Genomic DNA, 21377 nt, shown 5'->3' with positions numbered 1-21377 from the left:
TAATAGAACTGCATGATGACTGAGAATGAGTGTGATTAATTACATAGCCATTAAAGTGATCTTGGAACTGGGGAGTGTCTTCTTTTTGTTAAAATGTGCCAATTGTGAACCCATATCGCGGAACAGCCCAAGATGAAGCCTCGAACGTCACACGCTACGTCATTTCGCCTATGTGAATCCTACTCGATACCAGAGCCCGTCTCATATTAGACATTCTCTGTCGATACCTATAATATGTCCATGGTCGATACGGAGCTTCGCTGGGGGGAGGAGCCGAGGTACTCGACACATGCCCCGATGCCTCGACGCAAAGCATAACATCACTACTACGTACTACGTAAATTGAGTCGCATAGACAAGCTCCCAGCGCCGGAAGCTCTTCGCAATACTCGTTAAGCAACACATGTGGATAGAACAATGCATTCTGAAGGATCCGGCGATTAGTCGAGCCACCCTTTTAGCGATCTACACATATCTATCCACTGGGTCAGCTAGCGCAGCAGTCAGCTTGTGGTGTGTTCCACACGTGTAAACCGCCCAACAACAGCGAGTATTTTAGTACCAAGTGTGAAGAAACGGGAAGAAGAAGACTTTTTTTTTTATAGAAAATACTAGATTCCTGTGTACCTCGATTAAGGGTGAGTTTGTACAAAACAAACCGGCCTTTGTTTAACCCTATATCTTGGCAAGTAAGTGACCTGTAATGGCCACATGAGTGTTTGGACATTCCAATAACAAGCATTAAAGACATTGCATATCCTGCGATGTTTTAACGATTATCTGAACTATTGGAAATAGCCATGTGTTTTTTTTATTATTCGGAGTTCATCCGATTAAGACGTCATAAACTACTTCGGTACCTCTCGACCCGGTTGTACTCTCTCTGTGTGCCAGTCAATTGTACATATGGACCATGACATTTGAAACTGTCCAACATTAACGAACCCATCAAATATTTAACATGCATGTTCAAAATAGTGTACCACAATAGGTGGTATATGCCAAATACCACCGATTGTGTTTTGTTGTTCGCGCCATTGACCTACCATGACCCGCAGGAAGGACATGGTTTACGCGGGTTTTTTAACCGCCTACTTCATCATTGTGACAGTTTGGTGGGAAATATGAATATGCAGGACTGACATGTATTGATTGTGTCCTCATTGGGCGAAATACAAGTGAACCTGATAAAAAGCCAAAGACATGGCCAGTTTACTTAAACACGAAGGTGTTTAGAATACATTCCCTTTCAGTTGCACGTTTGTTTTATTTCCGTGTGTGTGTGTGTGTGTGGGGGGGTGTGGGTGTGGTAAGCTAAGAATAAAATCACCTTGTAATTCGAACAGTAAATTAAATAGGATTATACTGATTATTCTTGTCAGCCCTGTTCGGTTGGTGCAATAACTTATTTGGCTGGTACATTTGAACGCATGAGGGGAAAGTACAGCTCTCCTTTTCAAGAGAGTTGTAGTACTGTAAACTCTTAAAGCCATGGAAATATACTGTCTGTAACCTAGGCTTTTGTAAACTTTGTTTTGCCATGTGTCGCTTGAGAAACTGGCAGTTTCAAAGACACAAAAAATCTCCCATTAATAACCTATGCCTCCATTCTTTCTTCCAATTCCAGTGTTTCCTCTGCCACTATGAAATACATCCTGGTCACTGGGGGTGTTATATCTGGTATTGGTAAAGGAATCATTGCCAGCAGCATAGGAACGATTCTCAAATCATGTGGGCTACGTGTCACCGCCATCAAAATCGACCCTTACATCAACATCGATGCTGGAACATTCTCACCGTATGAACATGGTGAGATAATAGTGTGCCCTTTCTCCCGTACTCCATAGGTTAAAGCCTCGTTTTTTATTAGTGTGCTCTATTCTCATTACAATAGACATTTGAGCTGTCTTTTTGAACACAAGTTGTCATACTGAGGTTATGACAGAGATATAATGCATATTTAAAGGCATAATGTTGTGGTCAAACAGTATTCCTACCTCGTCCCTGATGATGTGTATCCATAAACTCACTAGGAATCTTGAGTTTGACCCCTATGCTGAATCGTAGTGAAAGAGTCTGCGTGTTGAATGTGTGTGTGGCAGGCGAGGTGTTTGTGCTGGACGACGGGGGCGAGGTGGACCTGGACCTGGGCAACTACGAGCGGTTCCTGGACATTCGTCTGACCAGAGACAACAACCTGACCACCGGGAAGATCTATCAGTCGGTCATCAACAAAGAGAGGAAGGGAGACTACCTTGGCAAGACGGTGCAAGGTGAGGCTACTGGGGTGACCCAGGTACTTTCCCCCGGTGGTGGTTGGCCCGATGTCGGACTGCTTAAACTTGACTTTTGGTCAAGATACAGTTGGGTGTGTTGGGAAAGTGTGGAAGCACCTTAAGAAAACCTTATTAACACCTTATTACAAGTAACTACAAAATCAAAAGCTCATAAGATACAGCTCAGCATCATGGTAAATCCTTCTATAACATTGTTTTCGAGTAGATTATGTATTTCTTAAGGTGTGTGGGATTTTATTATGTTTGACCTATTTCCATGTTTCCCCATGTCTCTGCCTGCCCCCAGTTGTTCCCCACATCACAGACGCTATCCAGGAGTGGGTGATGAGGCAGGCCAAGGTGTCAGTTGATGAAGACGGTGTGGAGCCGCAAGTCTGTGTGATAGAGGTAGAGAGACAATCTGTGAGATGGAGAGAGACAATCTGTGTGATAGAGGTAGAGAGACAATCTGTGAGATGGAGAGAGACAATCTGTGTGATAGAGGTAGAGAGACAATCTGTGAGATGGAGAGAGACAATCTGTGTGATAGAGGTAGAGAGACAATCTGTGAGATGGAGAGAGACAATCTGTGTGATAGAGGTAGAGAGACAATCTGTGTGATAGAGGTAGAGAGACAATCTGTGTGAGGGAGGTAGATGGACAAGTCTGCGTGATGGAGGTAGATAGAACAGTCAGTGTGATAGGTAGATGCATGTTTTGAACTTGCTGCTTGCTAACAGAAATTCCTGGCTGTTGGTTGCCATGCCTTTTGGACTTTCTGTTCACCTGATAACTCGTTACATTACAGTAAACGAGTCTAGCAGGAGCAGAATGCTGCCGGCCACAGATGAGTTGATTTACACAGAGAGCGATGCATAGCACATTCTTAAATCGTCATTGTTATTGTCACTGTTGTTATTGTCACTGTTATTATTATTTCTATGATCATAAGAACTAGCAAATCCTTACTGCATTTAAAATATATATGTTTTCTTCTCCTGGGGCTATGTGACGTGACTAGCACCGTGGGGATGTGTAATCCTGTTACAATGCGCTGGTGTTTTGTGTGTCAACAGCTGGGAGGCACTGTGGGCGACATAGAGAGCATGCCCTTCATCGAGGCCTTCAGACAGTTCCAGTTCAAGGTGAAGAGAGAGAACTTCTGCAACATCCACGTCAGCCTGGTGCCACAGGTACGGACCTCTGTTTACCCTGTTCACACAAAGCACGCACCGCCATGAAACAATGGAGCTGTTCTTAGAACTTATAATTTTCCCAGGATGGTATGAGGGAGTGGTTGCATGCTTGAAACTGTAGGCATGCTTGAGCCTAGGGGTGTGCACGGGTACACGTGTACACGTGTAACCGGTTAGTAGATCATAACCGTTTAGGAAAAATATGTAAACGAAAACCGTAAAAAAAACAAAAAACACTGCGCCATTGTTTCAATGGGAATCGCGATTGTCTATACTTTCAACATAGTTCACATATTTATAATTCGAAATTCGTCCCAGCCTTTATACGAAGGATACTAGTTTAGGGTCCATAGCATATAACCGCTTTTTTCTGATTACAGTTTAATGTAACAGTAGGCTGACACCATCCTAATTAACACCGCAACTGCAAATTAACCGCACAGGGATAACCATGGCAACCGGTCAAACAAATGTTCTTTTTGCGATCATTCTGCTCGCGCATCCGCCGTGTTGCTAAACAAATAATCCCCCTATAGCGCGTCTGCGGTTCACTTTAAAAAAAATCAATACTTTTTTTCATTAATAAAAAGAACGGTTAACCGTGTACACGAAAAAAAAGGGGTTGTGTAACCGTTTTTTGTATCCCTTCACACCCCTACTTGAGCCTAACCTCTGCCCGCTACTTAACTATATTTATCTAAAAACGTTGACTGTAAGGAACTATGCAATATCAACTGGGGACTCCTTCCTATCATTGATTTTGTCGACCATGCCACATGCCATTAGTTTCATACCTGCCAAAAAATGCTACTCTTACGATAACCAAGACAGTGAAAAAAGGCCAACAACCACTTATCCAACTAGCTCATTAATTACCTGAAGGAAGTTGTTGCTGCCTCAGTTTCCATGTCCACGGATGGTTTTACTTCTTCTGTGCTGGCTCCAGGCTTGCTAAAGTTAGCTGCGGGGCTATCAAACTTAAGGTTATCAAACACGGTACGCTCCTTCATGCTTTTGTGTGTATCCCAGTAGCCGCGTTTACATGGCACATCTGATCCGCATAGATTTCTATGCGGCATAGATCTGTTCCTAAAATGTGTTCCGAATGTACTGTATACATGGCAGTAACAAAAGTGTCCGTTATGTCTCTCGCGCACACCTGACACATCTCTGGACCGGCGGCGACATAATGGATGTCTTATCACTATCGGGGATTTTAAATTTGATTTTAATGAAAGCACAGCAGGAGAGAGCTTTTCTCTGCCTGCTCCTTCAATTAAGAGGGAGCCGGACAGCGCAGCAACGTCAATTTCTCGTCAGATCTTTATATTTACCCTAAGCTCCGCCGCAAACAAGTGGAATTTGGATGCGAGTCCGCAGCCAAGACTGGTGGGAGAGAGTGGTCTTACGGGAATTTAGTGACCAGGAATCCTCGAAGGTCCAATTGCGCACTACTGCTGATGCCATCACTCTAAGTTAAGAAGTATTTTAACGTTCAGCCTGTAAAAGTACTAGTAGTAGCCGACTCATTTACAGTTATTTCGGACGTGCGCGGACACGTCATTAATAAACACCCACGTCCCGTCGCTAAGCAACCGGACACGCTTACCGGACTACTTTTACGGAGTGATAACAAAGACGTGAATCAGGCAATAAATCCACTCTCCTTGACAGTGGTGAAGTTCGGTGTGCTTAAAAGTACCGACGGAGCTCAGTGGACCAATGGCGAACTACTGCGGCTGCTCTAAGTTTAACCCCAATCTATTCGGAATAAGTGTATACATGGCGATTAAAACGGACTACACCACCTCTTCTATTCGGCATAGAATCTATGCTGAACAGATAATTAATTCCGAATGAACAGATATGTCCATGTAAACGCGGCTAGTGTGTTCTCAGGCTAGAGGTGGCTAGCTGGGCAGCTTTGCATTTTGCATTACAACTACTGCAGTGAGGGTTGTCTGCATCCAGTTTGGAGAACTGTAAATAAACACACTGGCTACCGCTCTTGGCTCTCCATTGCCCTGCCTGTGTTGGAACGCACACATTTTGAACTAGCACTCTCTCTTTCTCTCTAATGTATACTCTAGCCTACCTTTGAGTTCTGTGCCCGAACCCTTACCATCAACGACACTAACCTTGAACTGGAGTATTTCAGTTATTTCATTGTACACATGTTCAATAAACATTCCATTAACCCAGGTTAATAACTATGCTGGTGTGTTTCCGTTCTGTCCCCAGCCCAGTACCACAGGAGAGCAGAAGACCAAGCCCACCCAGAACAGTGTCCGAGAGCTCAGAGGGCTGGGCCTGTCCCCTGACCTGGTGAGTTTGGTCACTATGCAAACCAACTGACCGGCTCATGACCAAGCTATGTTTGTGATTGGTTGTTGGAGATGATGGAAGCAACCAAAAAATTTGAAAAACACATGACAGAGGTGGTAAAGTATAGTTGTTGGGTTTTTGCCTTGGAAGACCAAAGGTTCTGCATCCAATTCTGTATGTATGTGTATGTAGTAAGTGGCGATGTATAACAGCTTAAGCTGCTAAATGACTCAATAAAAAATGTGCACATCATATTCGGTATCATGTACAGTGGGATTTGATTTAACTTTTAGTGGTTTACAGATTGTGTGCCTTACCCGCGTTCTCTGTTTGTTAGATCATGTGCCGCTGTTCTACGCCACTAGAAACCGCTGTGAAGGAGAAGATCTCCATGTTCTGTCACGTGGAGCCAACACAGGTATTGCCCTCCTAACACTTCTCCATGGCAATAAGAACGACTCGTGGCCTGAAACTTCAAAGTAACAGAACTATAAATCCAATGGTGCTCGTATATCCCTGAAAGAATTCCAGAACCGTCCCCTTCTAGGAAACATGACACGCAGAACACCACGGGATTTGTAATTCATCGATGACAATCGTTCATCGGTGACAATCAGTCATCCAGTGACGGATACTGTAACTAACTAGTGTTCTGTGTCATCCCCCAGGTGATCTGTGTCCACGACGTGTCTTCCATCTACAGGGTTCCCCTGCTCCTTGAGTCCCAGGGCGTGGTCGGTTACTTCTGCACCCGCCTGGATCTGCCCGTGGAGACCCGGGCCAGGAAGATGCTCACCAAGTGGAAGGAGATGTCAGACAGGTGGGGAGGAAGGAGCCATAGGACAACGTTTGCATTTAGACTGGTTGTATGGGTCCCCTGTTTCAGTTTAGTTTCTTGGAGAAAATAAAGTGTGTGCGTGTGTGTGTGTGAGTCAATGTGTCTTTGTGTGTGTGTGTGTGTGTAGATCTGACCGGCTGCTGGAGCACGTGTCCATAGCGCTGGTGGGGAAGTACACCAAGCTGTCTGACTCCTACGCCTCGGTCATCAAGGCCCTGGAGCACTCTGCCCTCGCCATCAACCACAAGCTGGAGGTCAAGGTACCACGCACACTCTCGACATACACACACAGTCTGTGGATTAGTCATTCAGCTGCAAGACCTTTTGAATTGTACAGGAATCCTGGATGAATGGATAGCACTATGTGGGAGGAATGTATATTTCTCTATTCAGGGTGAAGTAACCCCTTTGGTAAGGTTAAAGAATGAATGCAAGCAAAACCTTACCAAGAGGGATCGCATTAAATGCAGGTTTTGCTTGACTTGTTAGGCTACTCTTACCCTTGGAAACCCTAGCATAAGCTGCTCTATGCTGATGTGTTAACTGTATTTGTATATGGAGTGAAGCCTGTGTTGATAGTCTGCCGGCCGGCCGCCCCCCCCACCACTCAGTGTGCCTTAATGTGTGTCGCAGTACATTGACTCAGCGGACCTGGAGGCCGCCACTCTGCAGGAGGAGCCAGTCAAGTATCACGACGCCTGGCACAAGCTCTGCGGCGCTGAGTAAGTCTGGCTCTCGACGTGGCCCCCTAGACCCCCTGCTCTCTTTCTGAAGAGGTTCATTTGCGAACTCACTTTAACCCATCTCCCTGGCACCACGCTGGAAACCACTAGAAAACAGGGTTTCCCCCTCAAGCGTGGATGCAAAAGTTATTTTAGTTGGCTAGAAGATGTGGCCACTGGTGATCAAACCTAGTACTGCTCTTTAGTCCAACCCCCTAGCCACTACACTATCCTTACCCCCCCCCCGATATTGAAGATATAGAGGCACTACTTCATAAATTATGTAATCAAGAAAATGTGTGCAAAACTTTGCAGTCAAAAATTAAGATAATTGTGTTGCTTTACCAGTGTATTATTACCACTATTCATCCTTTTAAAGTTTAAGTGAACCCCCTGTTTCAGCTCGATTCAAACATTGGGAGATATTTTACACTCTGAGAGTTCTAGGAAGGAGAGGGTGGGCTTATTATCGCCATGGTTGCGACCAGTGCGATCTTTGATTCTATTTTACAACCCATCGTTGGTATGAGCAGTAAAATAAGCAAGGTTTTATAAGAAATGCGTCACACACCTTGTCGTTACACTCTAAGCATCTGAGAAGCTTAACCCACACTTGCACGCTGACATTAACATCAACCTCAGCCCAGATGGAACTTCACGGATCCAAACAATATGACCTTCTACCAAGTTGAAGGTCCTTATAAGACAGTTTAATGTGTTGTTGTTTAAAATTTTTAAAACTGAAAAAGAGAAGAGGGTGACTACCCTTTAGTAGTTGCTGGTTGAGATGAAACCAAAGACGATGGTCTTGTTCAGCCTTCCTAGCCCCTCTCCACCTGACTGGATTCCTGGTGTGTTGTGTCTACAGTGGCGTGTTGGTACCGGGGGGCTTTGGCGTGCGGGGAACTGAGGGAAAGATCCACGCTATCAGATGGGCTCGCGAGAAGAAGAAGCCCTTCCTCGGTATGATCGAACCCAACTCCCCAAGTCGCCTCTTCCTAGCACTAAAATGCAATCGTTAAATGCAACCTCACACACTGGCTCCCTCTTGTGGTTAAACGGATCAATTACAGAAAAAAATCCAGACTTGCTCGGGGTTTAACCACAAATAATCCACACTCACGTTCACAATCACAGCCATCAGAAATACCTTTTATAAAGTAGGGGGAACAAGAAACGACTTGAAACCTGAAACCCTATCACGTAGACCACAGTATTTCTTGGGGAGATGATGCATAACAAATTTAGATGTCGAAACACACCGCGCAAGTTAACGTACAACTCTTGCTCCCCTCCACGCTTGTTGCTCATGGTGGCGTGTCTTGTTCTCCACAGGCGTCTGTTTAGGCATGCAGCTGGCGGTGTGCGAGTTCGCCCGCAATGTTCTTGGCTGGGCCGGTGAGACATCTCATTTGTTTTGACACTCTTGAAAGTTCATTGCGTAAACCTTGTTGAATGTGTCAAGGCAAGTCTTCTGTGCGCCCTGTCCGTTTTCAGACGCCAACTCCACCGAGTTTGAGCCAGAGTCCAAGCATCCGGTGGTACGTGAAGTATTCGGGCTCTCCGTCACACACACCAGCCATAGTGACCTCGTCCGTCTCCTCAGTGTTTTCTGTTGTGCGAGGCCTGTTTCCACATCCAGTGTACGCTTGTGTCCCCAGGTGATCGAGATGCCGGAGCACAACCCAGAGCAGATGGGCGGAACCATGAGGCTGGGCAAGAGGAGGACCATCTTCAAGTCCAATAACAGCGTCATAAGTGAGTGGTCCTAACCGTAGGTGCTATTTAGCAAACCCATTTTTCCAAAGTGACTCTCAGTGTTATTCTCCATGCATGTCATCCAGGAGCAGGTAGGGGGGAAGCATGTCTAGATGATGCCTAATACAGATGAGGTTGGCAACAGACATACACACAAACTCTTTTCTGCCCGGGTATGGCTTGTGGGGGCACAGGGTTGTGTAGTGGCTAGGGCGTTCAACTCACAGCTGAAAGGGACTGTGTTTGATCCCCAGTGTGTCCAACCTCTACCTGTACACATCCTTAATGCAGGAAGCCTGACCTCTACTGGCTCTTTCATGATGCATTTCTCAGGTTCAGGGTGAGTCACTTGTCCCTGCTGACTGACCAACCCGTCAAAACACCCTCATCTGATAAGTGGTTATGTTTAGGGATGTCCGATATTGCCTTTTTTGCCGATATCCGATATGCGATATTGTCCAACTCTAAATTTTCGATTCCGATATCAGCCGATACCGATGTCGATATTTGGGTTATTTATTTTTCCTCAAACCTAATTTAGGTAACATTACATATCTCCTGTTGTGGAATTAACACAACATGCTTAATGTTATTGTGATGCCCCACTGGATGCATTCTTGAATGTAACAAGGCTTTCCAAATGTTAACATTGTCTGTGCAAAATAAGAAAAATACTTCAACTTAATTTAAGGGAAAAGTGCCATGTTTATTTTTATTTTTTTAATGGTCTCAGACAACAGTTTGGATTACACTCTCCCTGAGATAATCTTGACAATGCCCACAACAAATAGGGCAAACTTGACTTCACAAATGATAAAACATTGTACCTGAACAACTATGTGCAACATAGCAGTATTTTTCTTTAACTAAAACTCAATAACCTTAATTGAATAAATGCACAGATATGAGTCAATTACAATGTGCACTGTACTGCACAATTTTGAAAACATTTATTTGAGCTATAAATAAAAAAAAAAAAAAAAAAAAATCGGTTTTAAGGCAAAAAAAATCCGATACCGATATTGACCGATATTACATTTTTATGCTAATATCGGTCCGATAATATCGGTGGGCCGATAATATCGGTGGGCCGATAATATCGGACATCTCTAGTTATGTTGGATATTGTTTTGGTGCAGCCAGAGTCTCCTGCACTTTGAGACTGCTGATTTGTAGCATTTCTCATTCTTCTTATAATTTCTTCTAGGAAAGCTGTATGGTGATGTGGAATTTGTGGATGAGAGACACAGACACAGATTTGAGGTAATGTATATAGAAAATATTGGTTCGCAAATTAATGTCACAAAAGGACATAACAGTAATGTATGCTAATAATAACACAAGGTATAAAAATCAAAAAACAAAATATTATTATTGGGTCTCTAGCCTGAAGTTACACATAGTACTATTAAATTGAGTGCTGAAAGACGAATAACATTTTTAGCTGGAATTCAGTATGTACACACACTCACGGCATGGATGAGGGGGGTTATGATAAATGGGTGTGCATTATTTTGGAGACATTTGTTTTTTGAGGATGATTCCATATTCAATAACTTAAACCTAAATATGATATTACCTCCAATATGTCCTAAACCATGTACAGCGACCCTGGTGACTGACGGATACCAGATTGTGATTTGTTGAACTGATATATTTGCTGGCTAGATCGGTAACTATTAGTCCAAATTAATTAATTAATTAATCAATTCGTTACGTTAAAAAAAAAAAATCTCTTTCCATGCATTCAGTCCCATTGGGCTCCATGATTAGGATTTTTTGTCATGGGAAGAAAATAAAAATCCCAACAAACGATGGCGGTCGATGTAAAACAACCTCAAATGTCAACGTTGGTGTTTCAGGTTAACCCAGATCTGAAGCACCACTTCGAAGAGAAGGGCCTTCAATTTGTGGGCGAGGACGTTGACGGAGAAAGGATGGAGGTCATTGAGTTGGAGGGTGAGTTTGATCTTTGAATGTGCACCACCCGGACATCATATTAATACATGGTTCAACAAAACCAAATTCAGTTTTATTTAAAAACGTCATGCAAGTTTTACACTGCAGCCATCACGTTTGCTCCAAATGTATTATATTTTTTCTCCTTTTTCATTGTCTTTTAAATTTTAGAGAGAAAAGTCCTCGGTTAATTGAACCGTGGGTCGATTAATTTTATTCCTTGCATAAAAGTAATCATTTTGGAACAAAAAAAATGATGGCTCCAGTGAAAAAGTTAGGGAGCAGGTATACTTCTTCTAGGACTTTGGAGAATAACCATCACAAAGTAATAGTTTCAAAGTGTAAGCCTTTGTGAGTGGGCAGGGAAAAGTCTGTATTATAAAACTTCCAATCCACTTATTTCCCCAGAGCTTAAAAGTATAACTTATTTGCTTTCATTAATTGTTACAGTAAAGGAGGGCTATTAGGAAAATACGGTGCAATACATGGCAGTAGGGAGGGGAATTGGAGCTGGAAGCCCCCGGGCTGGTCCTTCATCACATTAACTCTCCCCTTGACTTTCACCAGGAACATTAGACTGGGCCGCCCTCCAACATGTTCTGGCAAATTTTCCATCTCAATAAATGTCTATATGTAAAAGACTTTTGTGTGTGTGTGTGTGTGTGTGTGTGTGTGTGTGTGTGTGTGTGTGTGTGTGTGTGTGTGTGTGTGTGTGTGTGTGTGTGTGTGTGTGTGTGTGTGTGTGTGTGTGTGTGAGACTATAGATCATGGCTACTTTGTGGGTGTGCAGTACCATCCAGAGTTCACCTCCAGGCCCATCAAGCCGTCTCCTCCCTACTTCGGTCTGCTGCTCGCGGCGGCGGGGAAGCTGCAGAGCTACCTGCTGAAGGGCTGTCGCCTGTCGCCACGGTAACGCACTGTCCTTCGCCCTGCACATGTCCGTTCAGCCTCAGAATAGACCCCCACTTGCTATTTCCTTTTACTTCCTCAAAATAGTTTGTTTTAGTCACTCAACGTGTGTGTGTGTGTGTGTGTGTGTGTGTGTGTGTGTGTGTGTGTGTGTGTGTGTGTGTGTGTGTGTGTGTGTGTGTGTGTGTGTGTGTGTGTGTGTGTGTGTGTGTGTGTGTGTGTTGCAGGGACACTTACAGCGACCGCAGTGGCGGCAGCTCTCCGGACTCTGAGATAGCTGATCTGAAGTACCCCTCTTTGTCGTAGGCACATCACAAGCCCTCCCGTCCACCTAATCACAGACGGGGGTGCCTCGTCCTCTCTCTCGCATGGGTCCCCATCATTCTGTCTGCCTCTGTACCTCATGCCCTATAGCTCATTGGTCAAAAGAGCTGCCTCTCATCTGGCTCTTATTCATGCACCTCACAGAGAATAGAGGGGCGAGTGGGAATTCCAAAAGAAGAGCTCCCTCACGAAGCAACCAAGCGGTTTTTATAGACGTTTGGACATTTCCACAGATGGCAATATGGTGAATATTTTATCCTGCCTTGGGGAGCTGGTGCAATCAACTCTGATGTTTCTTCTGAGGTTTTTTTGTGTTGCAGTAAAATGCAAATGCTGTTGAATTAACATGTAAATGTTATGGGTGAAATGCTTCCTTTGAGCGTAATGGAGTTATGTTGGCGAGCAGGGCTAAATGCATTGCAGAAAAGGTGGAATTCATGGTCCTTGCACAATGTATTTTTTCATGGAATATGCCAAGGTTAAATTATATGGAAATGATGTAATGGTAATTTATTTCAAGCAGTTACAGGAAAACAATGTTTTAGCAGTAATATTTTATTATCTGTATTATTTGGACAGACACGCCTGTGCTGACTTCATATTACCCCATTTTTGTGTAAAATGCAACTGTTACACAAATGTAATACTGTTCTACATAGTCTGTGGTGAAATATTATGCATATGCACCTCCAAGGACTTTATTTTAGCTATTTATAATATCTTTCACTGCATTGCATGGTGTGTGAGTGTGTTTGTCGATCTAACGAAAAATACAACTTTTCCATGCCTGATTAAAAAAATAACCCTAACCTGTTTGTTAATTTTGCCACAAAATAGACAAACCGTTAATCTCCTGATTGATTTTACATGACAAATAGTGTTTACTTTTTATTGTTATGTTCAATTAAAATAAAACATTGTGTTCTTTACTTTCAAACTGTTGCAGAATGTATTGAAAGAAGTCACACGATTGCAGCATTGCCAGTTTTTGGCAAGTAACAAACAAACTAAACAATCTTAATGAGGGACCCTGTCAATATCAACGTACCAAAGTCCTTCAACAGTACACTACTCACCATGTGACTTGGGGCAGGTTAGCAAACGGTTAAGTCAATACTGGCTTGTGATGGGTGAAAAGGCAGAGCATCACATGAGAGAATGCTGCTGAGAACACGCCCGATAGGGAGAGCAGAGCGTCTAAACAGTGACGCTTCAGTGACCTCCGTTGATCAAACAAGATACTGGTCAGCTAATACCATCATGCCAGCTCCCCCAATCACATGACCTCGCTTCTCAAGCTCTCAAATTGTTTGTTGTGGTAGGTTGAAATATACCGTGTATGTTTGAACGCTTAAAACCCTAGTGACAGTGTGTATAATGGCTGTTGGACCTGTCACGGGTAACATGAAGCATTAGACTTTATAAACCCAAAATGTATCATATCTGCTTTCTTTCAACATGTCTTATCTACATCTTTCTGAAGTGTCTTGCAGAATTATCACAGTGAGACAGTTCTGCTTTCTACATGACTCATCACTGTCTACTTTGAAGCGTCTAACTGCCCTTATTAACCACCAATCTTGTTCAAATAGGCCTGCGCCACATCTACAGTGGAGTCCATTCCCCAGCAACAGCAGAGTTCAACGGGGCCTTGACGTCATGACATTTAAGTCATGATGGCATTCTATTCAGAAATACAATGCAACTGACCAATCATGAGCAAACCCCTCAAAACCAGAATAGAATGGAGACCCTGGGCCCCTTCCTTCCTGCCTTCCTTCTTTTCTCGATGTTTACCACGCAAGACACTGCCCATTCCTCTGACTCACTGTAGATTCTTACAACGGCAAATACTGTACGTGCATACACACTCCATGGGAGAGGCCAGTGTATGGACGTTTGTGTGATTGGCTAATGCCTTTTCAATGCCCAACCGCAGGGTTTGAACAGGAACTCAAGGCCTGCATTAATATGGTGAAATAAATGTGAAGACAACTTCCCCTCCATCAGACAGCCTGTTACCCCTCCCACCTCTCAACCCTCCCTTTTTCAAGTATCAACAGGCAAGGGAGAAAACTTTACACACCCGCACCCCTTTATTGCAGTGCACTCCTCCCAGTACCGTGCATGCATGACTGGAGCAGCAGTTACCATATCCACAGTCCAGGGAGAGGACTGACACTCAACACCTTTTGGTGGGACATTTTAAAACTCTTTCCAAGGCTTGGTTGCTACTCAGAGCTGGGATATACACTGGAATCGTCCCAGGCGGACAGAGATAGAGAGGGGATTGGTCCTCCGGACACCCGGGCCGGGGCGTGCTGTTGATCTTTGAGGGAAACGGAGAGGGGAGAGTCTAATCTGTCCCGCTGGAGATTTATGACCACGCCGCCAGCCCTCATCTCTGCCTCTTCCTCATCTGTGTGCGGATAGGGAACCAGCCTGTGGGAACCTGTTCCTAGGCTCCTGCTCCTCCCACCCACCCACCCACCGCCAGCAACTTCCTCACCCATTCCCTCCTCCCCCATAAGGGAGAGAAACTGGGTCTGGATTTCCCAATCCTGAAGGCAAGCATCGCTGTTGTTGATGTTGATCTCCTCCACCGTTCCCGCCTGCCTGTTCTCCCTTGGTTTGCTCTCCACATTGAAGAACATTCTTTTGGTTTTGTCGACCATTTAGATATTTGGTTGACGAGCCAGCCTCTCCATAGATACTTGATATTATCGTCCATGTGTTGAACCCCTCCTGCCGCCGCACAGGCCGTCAGACATGGACCTGTCCCTGTGGCAGTACCAGTTCAGGATCATCATGCTGGGGGACTCCACGGTGGGGAAGTCCTCGCTGCTCAAGCGCTACACGGAGGACGCCTTCCTGGAGAACATCAACCAGACGGTGGGGGTGGACTTCTACGTCCACTTCCTGGAAGTGGAGCCCGGCGTCCGCATCAAACTGCAGTTCTGGGACACGGCGGGCCAGGAGCGCTTCAGGCAAGACCCCAACTCTCTCAGCATGGGAGAGCCGTGTTGTCATGAGCGACAGACAGAGGGAGGGGGGTGGACGATTGATTATGTTTAAAATAACGTCAACATGGTTGAGTGATGATGTTGGAAAGCCTGGGATATATGGAGTCAACCTAGAAGAGGCCTTCTTCCTGTTTGCACTACGGCATACAGGACAGTGTAGTGTGTTTATTGTTTGCTGCTGATTAAGGCCATGTATCACAAAGAAATGTGCTGTCAGTCGACACAAAGCGTCCCCGTTGTGTTAAATACTAGTTACTAGTTACCTGCTACATATATTTCAACACATACCCACATGCTGTGCAACTTGCAGCAATGTGTTTAATCAAGTTTGCTATTATTCTTTAAGTCCAACAAGGATAATTCATTTTTCAAACCTCCCTGCCAAGGCACCACTTGTTAATTCTGCCAACTTATGTCGCTCAACGTTGAGGAAGTTTCTCTTCAAGAGCACTCCGCAAAAGGAATTAATGATCAGAAACTCACTGTTTGACATCTGACCTCATTAAAGATCAAGTCAATTATAGGTGTTGTGGCGTGATTCTCACAGAACAGGTTTCCCCACCAGCCAAGCCTGCTGCCAGGGCAGTCTGAAAGAATGGGCTGCTGTTTGATGAATAGAAGCATTTTGATAGAAGGTTTATGTTTGAAGTTCTCATATGGCTATCCAGATCTCTCATCTTTATTGTCGCTGCCATACCTTAGAAACCCACCTAGTTAAGTACAATTCTTCAATTACAATTACCTAGTGTAAAGATAGCCTATAGTTAATGCAATATAGTCTTGACTCTGAATTTCAGACTGGGTATGAAAGAGGACGATGCAAATCAATTTCATATTTCCTAAGATACTGCAAACGTTGAACATTTATCTACTTCCCCCCCTCCCCTAGGTCTGTGACGCGTTCCTACTACCGCAACTCTGTCGGCGGCCTGCTGGTGTTCGACGTGACCAACCGCGCTTCCTTCGACCACGTGAAGGACTGGCACGACGAGGTGTGCGAGCGCGTCGTGCCGCATCGGGTCATGTTCACCCTTCTGGGCCACAAGAGCGACTGCGATGCGGACGACCACAGCGAGAGGGTGATCAGCCGGGAGGAGGCGGAGAAGTTAGCGAGCCGCATGGGGATGCCCTATGTGGAGGCGTCGGCCAAGACGGGCAACAACGTCCAAGAGGCGTTCGATGTGCTGAGCCGGCGGATCTACGACGGCCTGCTCAGCGGAGAGGTGGAGCTCCGCGAGGGATGGGACGGCGTGAAGTGCACGACGCCCCAGGGGTTGAACGCGCAGAGGGAGGGAGCCGCCGGGCAGCCGCAGACTGCCGACGGAACCAAGCGCAAGAAGAAGTGCTGCGGATGAAGCCGGATGGGGTCAAAGACTTGTGTAATTATCCTTCTTTGCTGATTGGTTGGAACCGCATGAGTCAATCGCAGTGACTGCCAACAAGCCTGAGCTTGTCGCTAAATAGACTGAAGAATTACCGTCCTTTTCCTAAAAGTGTTATTTGTTGACAACATGACAGCATTGCCACACACTGATGTGTAGCCTACATCTCGTTTTTATTTATGAAATAAAAACGATTTAAGTAAAGCTACCGTACAAAGAAAACCAATTTACTAATTTAATCGATCATGCCCCTACAGGAACTATGATAAATGCATCGTCTATCAATCAGGATTCATATGGCCCAGACATAACTGGATAATTATATCGATATATAAATGAATAACTGGCAACTAGATAACTAAGTATACTACTAGATTCAAACACAGTGCCAAACACATACACAAAAAAAACTATTTTTAATGACGTATTATTTTGACAATTAAAAAGAAAACTAAAAACATTATTTGGGTTGGGACAAGAGCGGAGATTAGCCAAAACAACAATTATGTAACGAATAATCCGGTACTTGTAAAATACTTTCAACAGCAAGATTTTTTTTTTTCCACTAAAGGAAACCGATTCTTCTTACACTTACTAACAATATCAAAACACAACATGAAAGCAAAAGTAGTCTTAATAAAAAAAAAAAACACACCATCCCATACATGTGTACTCAATGTAAAAAATAATTTGCCAAACAAAGAAGAATGGGATTGTGAAAGTACTGGCAAAACAACTAAACATTAAGAGAAAAACCAATGGGTGAAGAAGAAACATATTTACCCCATACCCTCCCATCGTAATACCCGTTACCCTAGCTATCCAATATTATCACATACATATTTTGTATGTAACCCACTGTGTCCAATCATCTCCTAGTATGTTACACTGGGTGACCAATCATCTTATAGTATGCAACACTGGCTGTTCAAACCTCGTCGTTCACAACCCATACCTTATTTTATTGTACCTCCCCCTATCATCGAATCATCCGTGGTGGACAAGCCATGTTGAAAACAAGGAAAACATTAGAAAGATCCCGGTGGATGGGTACGGAGTACAGTGGAGCCGTCATTTTTACTTTTTGGTTGTCTTGCGGATCAGTGCCATCCTCTGAAATGAGAGAAAATCACAGTATAAATTGTTATTTGAACACAAGTTGGCCGTTTCTTTCCCCAAACATCTTTTTAGATCCCGTTCCATTAAGCAGGATATCTTTAAAAATACCAAAATTATTATTATATTCATATAAAATAATATACAATTATATATTGTCATCAGTCAGTAACCTGTGACAGTCCCCCAACCCCCCAATTATCCATTAAATTAATTATTAATGTAATTATTATTTTATATGGTTCTATTGAAATTATTTGACCCATCACTGCTGGTTTTGATTCACCATTTTGTGAACATGGTGAAAAAGGAATAGAGCAAATCAAATCTGGTCACTGACTGAAACCCGAACCAGTATGGTGAAAAGAAATTGCCCAATTTAACATCAAAACACATTTTGTACCACACTCTACCCTTAACGCGGCCGTCACACAGAGATACCCATTCACATGCACTGACCTGTTTGTGTGCCTCTGTGGTGCAGGCCTTCTTGAATGGCCGGATCTCCTCTGAACCGTAGCCAGGGATCCACATGTTCCACTGGCGCTCTGGCAGGGAAACAACGATCATTAGTCAACCAACAATCAACAACGCAGCTTCTCTCCCCAAAAGGACAAATAAGGACGCATTTGGCGGACGCTACCCAAAGCATCCGCCAAATGTCCCACGTATCATGTGTCACGCGGATCACACTCAACGCTTGTATCCAGTGTCTTCAAATAAACACTGTGCATTGCTAGCATGGGTGGCTGCAGTGGGAAACAAACCCGTAACCCTGGCAATGTGAATGCCATTCTCTACAAGTTGAGCTTGATTGAACCAACCAAAATGAATGCTCAATAAAAAATTAAGTCTTGAGGCTTGATTGTACTTGATGAAACCATTTCATTATATTGCCGAAGAGAGAAGTATCTTTGTGCACGCAGTGCAATTCTCAGAACATAACATTTGCAAGACATTGCCAAACAGTTACCTGCACCTTAAATCGCATACATCTGATTTCACTACTCAAGGAAGTCACTTAATGGGTATATCCATCTGCTAAATGCCTAGCTTTGGCCTTATGTGAGCACACATCATATCGACCATATTTAAAGCTTTTCTCCTCACACCAAGAGTTAAGCGAGCCAGCAGGCACTCACCCAGGTGTAGCTGCACATCCTTCACCTCCAGGGTGTTGGACTTGCGGTGGCGGGCCAGCTGGCAGGCTGCCGTCACCACGCTCTCAATGAAGTCATCGGCAATCTGCAGCAGCATCTGAGAGGGGGGGCCGTACAGTGAGTGTGTGAGTGAGTGGCTGGTGGGACCTGGGTGATACATTTATCTAATATCAATATGGTGACGTGATAGATCGATGATGTTTTGGGAATTGGGCAATGATAATATTGCAATAATATGCAAATGTTTGCCAACTTCTAGAAGGGGTATTACATCATAGTAAAGCAATATTCTTATCTTATTATTTGAGAAAACTGAATTGAATTACGAATGCTTCTATCCGATTTGCAAAGAAGCCAACTGAAAAATGACACTTTCTCCAATACTATGTGAAGGGAATGCAAAATAAAGCATCCCCTCCCTCCCTTTAATCAATCAAAATATTGGATTGAAATATGGTATTGAAATAGGTCCTGCCACCCGCACTCGATCAAATGCTATTATGATGATGAATAAGCCAAAAATATACAAAAAACATAAATACATATTGTGTATATTAATTTAAAATGATTATCTCTTGTTTTCTTGGCATTCTTCCTTCTGATGCTTGTAACCCATGAGTTTAATTAACAGTGGACGCCCACCTCCTCCACGTCCTCGTCCAGCTGCTCATTTGGGTCGATCTCCCTCACCAGGTCCTGCAGCTTCTTCTTAGTGAGGACCTAATGGGAGCACAGGAGGCAGCATTCACAGGACCATTAGACTGTGTATTCACATTACTCTCATAGCTCTATCAGAAGCTCTCTCACCATGTTGTGATATGCTAAAAGCTAAGCTCGATTTCGAAAGTATCCAACCGAAAAGATCTACCATTCCCTTTAGGCCTTCCTCCAATGCCACTCTCCCAAAACAGCTAGCTCGCTAGCTTAAACTATAGGTCTGCCTAACTTGTAAATCTTAAGTCATGCGCAGAGAGTGCCTGGGCAGAGTGCACCCGGGTAGCCGGGTAGGTAGACAGACTCGTGAACCATCCAATAATTTCAACCAGGGTGAATTCAATAATTGGACAGATTTATTATAGGCCTGCAACAGCCACGGTACTGGATAATAATAATAATAATAATAATAATGATAATAATAATAATAATAACAATGGATTTAATTTATATAGGGCTTTTCTAGACACTCAAAGACGCTTTACAGTGAAGGGGGGACCTCACTAACCACCACTATCACCATTTTTTTTTACGGAGCATTTGATCTATGGATTGCTGTTTTTGACCTGTAGAGAATTGCCTACCCTGGCTATAAAAAGGTACCAGTGAGTCTTCAATGCGTCCAAGGAATGACAAAAAAGACAGAAGCCTAATGAATAGACTTGCTCCTAATTCAGTCATCTATAATTACATATTAAATTAATACATTCAAAAACCGTAATACGGAATTGTGAATATCTGCATTGAACCCATTACGTGTTTTCTTAATATCAACATCGAACATACTCATGAAGACATACCTGCGATACCTCCGGGCTGGCTCGTCCCGCAGGACCAGGAATCATGAGGGGCTTCACCGTGGTGGCGGTGCTGTTAGCCATCTGGACGGCCACAATTAGACGTGTGTTATTACTTCACTGCACTGACCGAATGCCTGTGTTGTACGGTATGTGTCAACGCCTGTGCGTTAATCAGCCAAATTGACGAAATCCACGCTTCAAAGGCTGTATCTGGAATAAGAAAGAGACAAAAAGCTATTAGAAAACGGTGATCAGTTACACTTAAAATATAGCTGTTGATATGTCTAACGATATGCATATATCGTCAGAAATCCTGTACACCACCGATATATACAATTCTACAGTAACCATTACAAGAGCAAATGGAAACAATTTATAACACATTAACACACAACTGGTCACATTCAAAATGTCATGGATTAGTCGTGTACAATAGTTTCTGGAGCCTTAGTGTGGCGCTATACTGTGCTAAAAACAATAGCAGTATTCTGAGCCCCAGCTACCTGGGCTCAGCCACACCGGCTACAGCCCGCTCTCTGCTCGATCACACACCGCGTATTGTGCTACTCACCAGATGGACAACCTCTACCTATGCATGTTTTAAACGTCGTTGCAGTGACAACAATAATTCGATTAAAATAACGTATCCTAACTGACTTCAGACATAAGCACGAAAGGATTGTGGTGGTGTTTTAGCGCTTCCGGTTCCTGTTGTTGTGGGGGGGAGCGCGCGGCTCTACGGGAGCCCCCTGGCGCCACGCCGGGTCTGTACCGTAGCGCGCACCGCTGTTGGGACACGCGTCCCCTAGCGACCATATAAGACTCAATCAATTCCATCCATCCAATAATATCAATAACGTTGTGTCCTCTGTTCT

General features: G+C 44.0%; 3 protein-coding genes across 4 annotated transcripts; 2 read left to right on the top strand and 1 right to left on the bottom strand.

Moving 5' to 3' along the window:
• Window positions 1–336: 336 nt before the first annotated feature.
• On the top strand, window positions 337–13244 carry ctps1b (CTP synthase 1b). The gene is made up of 18 exons (XM_030369466.1): window positions 337–638; window positions 1628–1809; window positions 2103–2273; window positions 2584–2684; window positions 3353–3469; window positions 5714–5797; window positions 6135–6215; window positions 6466–6617; window positions 6763–6895; window positions 7269–7357; window positions 8226–8320; window positions 8693–8755; window positions 8855–8898; window positions 9019–9115; window positions 10323–10378; window positions 10978–11074; window positions 11839–11983; window positions 12211–13244. Exons 2-18 carry the CDS (start codon window positions 1644–1646, stop codon window positions 12287–12289), a joined length of 1770 nt encoding a protein of 589 aa, XP_030225326.1. The 5' UTR covers window positions 337–638; window positions 1628–1643; the 3' UTR covers window positions 12290–13244.
• A 1120-nt stretch (window positions 13245–14364) lies between these two features.
• On the top strand, window positions 14365–18686 carry rab42b (RAB42, member RAS oncogene family). Its single transcript, XM_030369469.1, has 2 exons — window positions 14365–15294; window positions 16220–18686. Exons 1-2 carry the CDS (start codon window positions 15077–15079, stop codon window positions 16683–16685), a joined length of 684 nt encoding a protein of 227 aa, XP_030225329.1. The 5' UTR covers window positions 14365–15076; the 3' UTR covers window positions 16686–18686.
• taf12 (TAF12 RNA polymerase II, TATA box binding protein (TBP)-associated factor) lies at window positions 17110–21242 on the bottom strand. 2 transcript variants are annotated; one of them, XM_030369470.1, is made up of 6 exons: window positions 21074–21242; window positions 20503–20712; window positions 19631–19708; window positions 18971–19085; window positions 18288–18376; window positions 17110–17825 (listed from the first exon to the last, which is right to left on the bottom strand). In XM_030369470.1, exons 2-6 carry the CDS (start codon window positions 20581–20583, stop codon window positions 17790–17792), a joined length of 399 nt encoding a protein of 132 aa, XP_030225330.1. In that variant the 5' UTR covers window positions 20584–20712; window positions 21074–21242; the 3' UTR covers window positions 17110–17789. The 2 variants fall into 2 exon arrangements, with proteins under 2 accessions (XP_030225330.1, XP_030225331.1); XM_030369471.1 differs by lacking the exon at window positions 21074–21242 and adding an exon at window positions 21006–21027.
• Window positions 21243–21377: the final 135 nt, after the last annotated feature.

This window comes from Gadus morhua, chromosome 11 (genome assembly GCF_902167405.1).
Source record: "Gadus morhua chromosome 11, gadMor3.0, whole genome shotgun sequence".
Taxonomy (NCBI): Eukaryota; Metazoa; Chordata; class Actinopteri; order Gadiformes; family Gadidae; genus Gadus; species Gadus morhua.
Note: the sequence above shows the minus strand (reverse complement) of the source record. Positions and strands in the feature narration are given on the sequence as shown.